This window comes from Pleuronectes platessa, chromosome 4 (genome assembly GCF_947347685.1).
Source record: "Pleuronectes platessa chromosome 4, fPlePla1.1, whole genome shotgun sequence".
Lineage (NCBI taxonomy): Eukaryota > Metazoa > Chordata > Actinopteri > Pleuronectiformes > Pleuronectidae > Pleuronectes > Pleuronectes platessa.
The window spans coordinates 28,420,911-28,428,336 of NC_070629.1; the positions used below are offsets into that span (position 1 = coordinate 28,420,911).

The following is a 7,426-nucleotide window of genomic DNA, read 5'->3' on the forward strand; positions in this document are numbered from 1 at the left end:
TAGAAGAATATGTCTATTATATAAAATAATATGTCTATTATATCAAAGAATATGTCTATTATATAGAAGAATATGACTATTATATCAAAGAATATGTCTATTATATAGAACAATATGACTATTATATGAAAGAATATATCTATTATATAAAATAATATGTCTATTATATAGAAGAAAATATATTCATTTTATTAATGTCTGTGTGTGTGTGTCCGTGTGTGTGTGTGTTTGTGTAAGCGTGTCTTCGGTGTGTGTGTGCGTGCGCATCCGTGTTTTTGTGTGTCCACCTGTGTGCGTCTGGCCGTTGTCAGACATGACCTGCGGGTAGAATATGGAGAACTGGCTCCGGAGTTTGCCTTTCACACGTCACCTTTTCACCGGGAGATGTTTGTTCTATTTTGGTGACCTCGTTAAAGTCATTTTCATCTTCAATATCTTTCATAATTTCCCGAAGAGAAATGTCTGTCAAGCACAGCGAAGCCTGAAACAGAAAATAATTATTAGTTTGTTGTTTATTAATGTTAATTCTTGAAGAATATTTGTAATGTTGTAAATTTATCAAATCATCAACATGTTTATATTACTCATCTGCTTCTGTAGCTGAACAAACTTGACAAAATTACGGGTAAATGATACAGACAAACCAGAATTATTGAATGTGAATGAATAATACATTGAATGCAATGAATGAGATGAGTTACACGTCTAAGGAAAACTGATTGTTATTAACAAAAGAGAACTGGCTACGAAGTTTGCCTTTCACACGTCACCTTTTGTGTTGTGTTTTTAACCCCAGGTTTACCTTTGTGTTAAAGAAAGCAACATTTCCAGTGTTTACTTGTGTTTACTTGTCAAAGTGGAAAAGATCTAATTTAAAAGGCTTCATTCTTGTACAATAGGAGAACGTCTGAAAGCAGCTTTATTTGACCTGAGTTTAGCTTGAGCACGTTATCATTAGACCTAATTTCTGTTCTTCGGAGTGAGTAGTAACTATACAAGTATTTCTACATGCTGAGTAGTACTCCACATACTAGTATGCTGATATTTATGTGTACAGTGGTTTCCCTTTAATATGATACAAATCCATAGATACTTTTGATGTGGTGGAATTTAACTGGGGCGGGGGTGTTTTCTTTTATTTAAGACTCCTGTATGTACTGTGAACATGTGCATTCATTTTTACAATTGTTTATTTATTTATTATATAATTATATATTTTTATTTATTGAATTTTTCTTTATTTATATTGTTGATTTAACTGAAACGTCTTTGCTTGTATGTGAGTTGTATTTTATTAATAGTTATTTAAAATTAAGTTTATGTGTAACTGAACACTTTCATCGTTGGAATCTTTGCCTTTTTTAAACAAATGTTTACGTAAAAACGTATTGGACATATTTTACTGATATTTATCAAAAATAAAATTCATATTATTCAGGTTCTTATGCAGATTTGTGACTAATCTCTCCAACAAATTGTTTATTTTGACAATAAGTAAGTTGATTGATGCTTCAAACCATCGCTTCTCTGACTTCAATGCAGAGATATTCTTGGTATTAACCCAACTTTATCAATTTCCTAAAGGTCTATAACCCGGATTCAGACCTGGATTTATTGTTTAAAGAGTAAATATCATGTTTTCTTCATCAGTTGTGGAGACAAGCTGATGGTCTCTTTGTAGCCGCCCAGAATATCCTGCAAGAACAAAGACGCGTTATAACACAAGTGAGGTAGCCTGACGTTGTCATACTCACAATTCTAGTCAGAATGTGAGTCTGATACCGCTCCATTGGGCTGTGATTATGGGGCGTGTTTCAACCGAACCAGAAAAAAAATGCCTCTTTGCTCAATCGGATAGACCTACAACCAATCAGTGCAACGTAGTATATGACGTATGTAAAGCGACGCATAGCTGTTGTTCACAGAGCTCAACTGCACGCATGCTGGAAGAAGTAGAAGAAGAAGATCAGTAAAAACGATTTTTGCCAGTGTTGTAAAAATGATTTAAGGATACATGGAGATCTTACCAACACGATCAGCATTTTTGAGAGAAACAGTAAATGTTTCTCTCAAAAATGTAATGTTTCCAATAACATGGTCCGCTCCTTAAACTGCAGGTAGTTTTGCGAGGGGAGTCGCTACGCGGCAGGCATGTTGGTTGAAAACCAATTCAACCCAAGCGTACTTTGATGACGTGGTTGATTAAGTTACTGTTGATCATCTGTCCATCATCGTATAAAGCCCGCCCTGACAATCTGATTGGACCGGTCGATTTCGAGCTGATGCTTTTTGAACCTTCACATGGGAATGATCCTACATAACTTTCTCCTGCTGTAAATGTTGAAATCTTTGAACACAAATCAGATCTTTTCAAACTGGGTTTGGGTTTACAACAATTTTTAAAGTTTCATCTGTTACTTTAGAAGGCTGTTTAACATCTAATTCTACTGACATTTATCTCTTTTATTAACTGTACATTTTTATCTATTAATTGCTATTATCCATTTTAAATTCACACATTTAGCAAATGTTTCTGTTCTATTGTGAATGGAAAAGTTCTTGATTGATTTGAAATGTTAAACAGTTTATTTTAGATGATAAAAATAGTTAGTTAAATGCAGCTAAATAAACAGGGCTAGCCTGTTAGCTCAGCCTGGCTAACGTGAACATCAGTGTGAGCTAATATCTGAATTAGCTGAGCTAACTCACATCGCTTCTCTCACATATCTTTCCCTTCTTCGAGTTTCTTAATCCTCCAGAGTTTCACGTCGTTAACTTTCTGAAGGCATCATGACAGAAAACTGGTTCTTCTGAGAACGATGTAGAGCTCGTAGAGGAACTTCTGGTGTCAAAGGAACCTGCCAGTGTTTGGAGGCATCTGCCTCTGTTGCCACTGTTTTCAACTTGTAAGGTTCCATGAGGATAGTGGTTTCCTCTTCCTCCTGGCGATCATACGACCAGGTTGTTCGAGCGCTGTGATGCGATTGTCCCCGTTCATTCTAATGAGACTGGGGAGGGAGAGCCTGCCTCGAAAGGTCTCCTGCCTTTAGAGTGTCTTTTAAAAGATCGACTGTGTCCTTGGGGGTTAATAAAGATTGAGAATAGTGGTTCATTGGATGATTAAGACAATTTTCACTACACGTTCACAAAACCACTCAAAGCTTATAAACACTTAAGGGATATCTATAACTACTCAACAAGTCATCACACCAGTTATATCTTGCTATGCATCAAGCCTTCAGCATCGCAGATATGATATCACATACTGAGCTCCCAGTCCCCACGTCCACTTGAATGTGCTTTTTCTGCTTTATCAAAAAAGAAAATAGTTTTGGTCATTAAGTAATTTAACAGAATGATAAACATGTATCCTAAAAAGCCTTGTATCCATTACTGACAATATCATTTCAAATGCTTATTTATACAAACCTCAGTGAAATCACCTTGCGCCTTTCTTACGATGTACAAAGCATACTGTAAATTAAAAAATAGTAGGTTGACGTGATGTAATTATGATTATTGAAAATTAATAATCCCCCAGGAATATACCTTTCCACTACTTTCCTCATTTTCCTGATCGGCTTCTCGACGGGATTCATTTCATACACAAGACAGGCTGAGAGTATCACACCTCTCTATCACAGCTAAATGTGAAACTGGTGAAGTGACTCCATCTCTCTGTAATTCAGTGAAACTTAGCAGCTGGTCACAGACATGTTCACCACCATCAGCTTTATAAGGTGCTTCCAAATAAAAGTTTTACTCGCTGATCACTTTTTGATGATTTGAAGCCTTTTTCTAACTATTATAATGATTCTGTTGATTAATTGGTATGAATCAATAGTTAAAAAGTCAAAACTGACGTCCTCAGATGACCAACTTTCAAAACCCAAAGATTTTTAAATTGCAAATGAAAGCAGCAGATCTGAGAATCTTTTCATTTTGTTTTTTATTTTACAAGTTAAGTTATAAAGAATGCAGATTCATAATGATCCGACTCATTAAAAGCAGGACCCTGAATCACAGAGTAGTGGCGCTAAGTGTGATAATCTCTGCAGTGTTTACGAAATGTTTGGCCAACCTGAGGCCAAAGGTCAGCCTGCTCAGCCATGACAGCCTGCTTGCTTTGAACTGTCGCCACTGTTTAAAAATCAATGATTCTTACAGCGAGGAGAGGCGGAGCTCTGGGCAGACAGACGATAACAGGCACGGCAGGAGAGGACTGAAAGCACAAAGGGAAAAGCAGAGGACACAAAACATCTGCAGCCGTGATGGAGCTCTACCTCGACCTCGTCTCACAGCCCTGCCGCTCTGTCTTCCTGTTCGCCAAAGCCGTCGGGATTCCCTTCCAGTTTAAGCGTGTGGAGCTCGCTGCAGGTAATTCCACAACGTCAGACAGACACAGGGACAGACAGAAGTTCAGGAATTCATGCATAGTTTTTCTGAATTTCCCTCGGGATTAATAAAGTATCCATCTATCTATCTATCTATTCAAGGGATTTAGGCCTTTAGGTCCCATTCAGCTTTAATATCTTGTTGCGTAAGCTCCAGCTCCAGTTACATCTCCTGCCATTTTGTTAACATGTGTGAGCGCAGTTTGCAGAAGCTGGGAGTTGAACGTCCTGCAGGCTTTGAACTTGTTCTGAGCAGCTCTCTATCAGTTTTTCATTTAGTCTCAGCCAGTGAGATTGAGAAGCAGAGTTACACAAAGTCCTAGATAACAGACTGTACAAGCAACCAGTGGGTGGGATGTCGGGGGTCAGAGGTCAGAGCCTCCAGACAAAACATTACAGCATCCCTGAGGTGATTGAGTATAAAAGAGACGTGCTGGGAAAAGAAAATACAGGACAGAGATTCAATGCAAATAACAAGGACAAGAAGAGAGAGAGAGAGATATTTATTCATCTCTTTTTCTCCAAATGATGGAACAATCCTTCCCACTCAGTTATGTGCTGTGTGTGTTCAAACTTCTTCTGATCTTCTTCCTGATTCGCATGTCGGCCTCAGGTCAGCAGTACAGCGAGGACTTCGGCAAAGTCAGCGTGATCAGGAAGGTTCCTGTCATGAAGGATGGAAGCTTCGTCCTGACAGAAAGGTACAACAGGGAATTGGGTTTGATTTCCTCTCATGTTCAAATAATTTAAAAGACCCCTCCACTGGAAATGCAGTGTCTGAGTCCAGAAAACAACAGATTCAAACTGAGTTTCATCTGTCACAGACTCAAGGAAGCAAATCCCATCAGCTCGTTTCTCCATAGCAGACGTGTGAGACCCCCGTTTGGTTGGAGCATTACCAGCAGGGTCAGCAGATTTAACAGAATCCTGTCAAGTTAGCGAAGTCAGAGCTGGTGATCAGGACCAAGGTGGATCAAACTTAATGACGCAAAAGTGTAGAGTCACGTCCTTTTCAAAACCATGATGGGAATACATGATTGATTTTGAGGAACAGAGATGACTTCTTTATTTTTAATCCGGTATTTGTGGAGCAGACGACAGGAACTGAAAGAGTGAGTTACAATCCTGTGACATCTTAACCTCGATTAGTCCGATAAACATCCAGCCAGACCCAAACACTTGTGTGGTTAGTTACTGCTTCGTTTGCTGTTGTCAGAACATGAACTTGTCCTTCCTCACACTGTCTGTGTTGCAGCGTCGCCATTCTACAGTACTTGGTGCAGAAACATCGGCCGTCAGTGGCAGATCACTGGTACCCGGCTGACCTGCAGCAGCGAGCGCGGGTTAATGAATACCTGTCCTGGCAGCACATGAACCTGAGAACTCACGGGTCAAAGGTCTTCCTGCTCAGGGTACGAGTCCCGGAGTGCCCCCGTGCAGTAACGTCCCATGACCTACTTGAGCACACGTGTAATAGTTTGTGTAATAATAGCTTAACACAACTTAACACAACAACAAACACACAAAGAAGCGATTATCAATACTTTTAGTCTCATGTGAAAACAAATTTGAAGGGTTGTGGGACCATGTAACGTTTATCAGTTAAATTTTCTATATGAACATTTTTAATTAAATTAATTTTGAAAGATGAACTGACAAACACTTATCTTTTAAGAGTCATCAGTTATTTATTATCCTGACATTGTCATATAGAATGTAAAGCCGATTAAGTAAAAAATTAAATAAATGATAAATCAGGTCAGCAGCTGATTACGTGTCCTCTGTGAACAGGCCATGTTTCCTCTCATCATGGGCTCTGAGGTGCCAAAAGACAAGATGGACGCCGCTCTCGAGGATCTGACGCAGTCGCTCGACCTTCTGGAGGAGAAATTCCTGCAGAACAAACCGTTCATCATCGGAGACAAACTCTCTCTGGCTGATCTGGTGGCTGTGGTCGAGATCATGCAGGTAAAACAACTTTAAACCCTTATTTAATTCTCTTGGTCACCTGGTGCTACAACTGCTGCTGATTCCACCGCTGCAGCTAGAGGATTTTCTACTTGAAGCAGTTTCTACAGCTGTGAGTGATTCCAGTTTCTCATTGTGGGAACTGGTGCACAATTTCTTCATGCGGCTCTGAGGGAGGGTTTTCAAAAGTTTGAGTTGCACTGTATGAAGGGAAATGAGAGAAACCTCAGCTTTCACAATCACATCAAATCTGTGCTTCACTCCTGTGGTTTTCAGCTGGGGAACCAAAATAATTCAAATAAAACGTTGAAAACTGAGACAAAGCGAAGCTGAAGCAGCACTGGTTGATATTTATATGAAAAATATCAATTAACTAGTCTCAGAACTCTTTTTATGTGCTTGTGTTTGTAAAGTGAATTCATGTGAGTGGTGTGTTTATTTTGTGTCGTGCATTCTGCAGCCTGTGGGATGCGGCCTGGACGCGTTCGAGGGCCGAGTGAAGCTGATCGCCTGGAGGGAGCGGGTGAAGAAGGAGCTCGGGGAGAAGCTGTTTGACGAAGCCCACGAGTCCATCATGGCCGTGAGCAGCCTGCCGCAGACGATGCAGAGCAACACACAGCTGGCGATGCTCATACCCAAGTTTCAGAAGCTTTTCAAATGAGACTGAGTCTCAACAGCATCAGATTTGATAATTTCCACGTTTGTGAAGATTTTTTTCCATCAGCAGAAAAAAGTACTGAGAAACCATTTTTGCCAACTCTCAGGTACTTAAAGATTTACATGCAATAAAATCTACAGTTTTTATATAATTGGAAACTATGGAACTTTGCAACTGGAACAATGTGTAATTTTTTTGCTGCTGAAAGTAATGTGTAATTTTTTTGCTGCTGAATTGTTCACTTCTATGATCCCGTCCCACAAATATTAAAGTGCCGCATTAACATTATATACAACAACAAAAAAACGCGTCCAGGGTAAAATGTTGTTTCAATTTATAAGCTGCTTCCTGGATTTAAGTTTTAGATTAAAATGTATATATGTTTAATAATGAAGTTTCATCTTAT

The 7,426-nt window shown here is 39.2% G+C and overlaps 1 protein-coding gene across 1 annotated transcript; it reads left to right on the forward strand.

Moving 5' to 3' along the window:
* The first annotated feature begins 4,185 nt into the window (after positions 1-4,185).
* gstt1a (glutathione S-transferase theta 1a) lies at positions 4,186-7,194 on the forward strand. The gene is made up of 5 exons (XM_053421139.1): positions 4,186-4,377; positions 5,008-5,095; positions 5,650-5,806; positions 6,186-6,362; positions 6,823-7,194. Exons 1-5 carry the CDS (start codon positions 4,272-4,274, stop codon positions 7,021-7,023), a joined length of 729 nt encoding a protein of 242 aa, XP_053277114.1. The 5' UTR covers positions 4,186-4,271; the 3' UTR covers positions 7,024-7,194.
* Positions 7,195-7,426: the final 232 nt, after the last annotated feature.

Excerpts from the sequence above, each read along its gene's own strand:
- gstt1a (XM_053421139.1), top strand. The coding sequence starts at position 4,272 with ATGGAGCTCTACCTCGACCTCGTCTCACAGCCCTGCCGCTCTGTCTTC. Across the intron at positions 5,096-5,649 it reads AGCTTCGTCCTGACAGAAAG|CGTCGCCATTCTACAGTACT; the intron begins GTACAACAGGGA and ends TCTGTGTTGCAG. Across the intron at positions 6,363-6,822 it reads CTGTGGTCGAGATCATGCAG|CCTGTGGGATGCGGCCTGGA; the intron begins GTAAAACAACTT and ends TGCATTCTGCAG.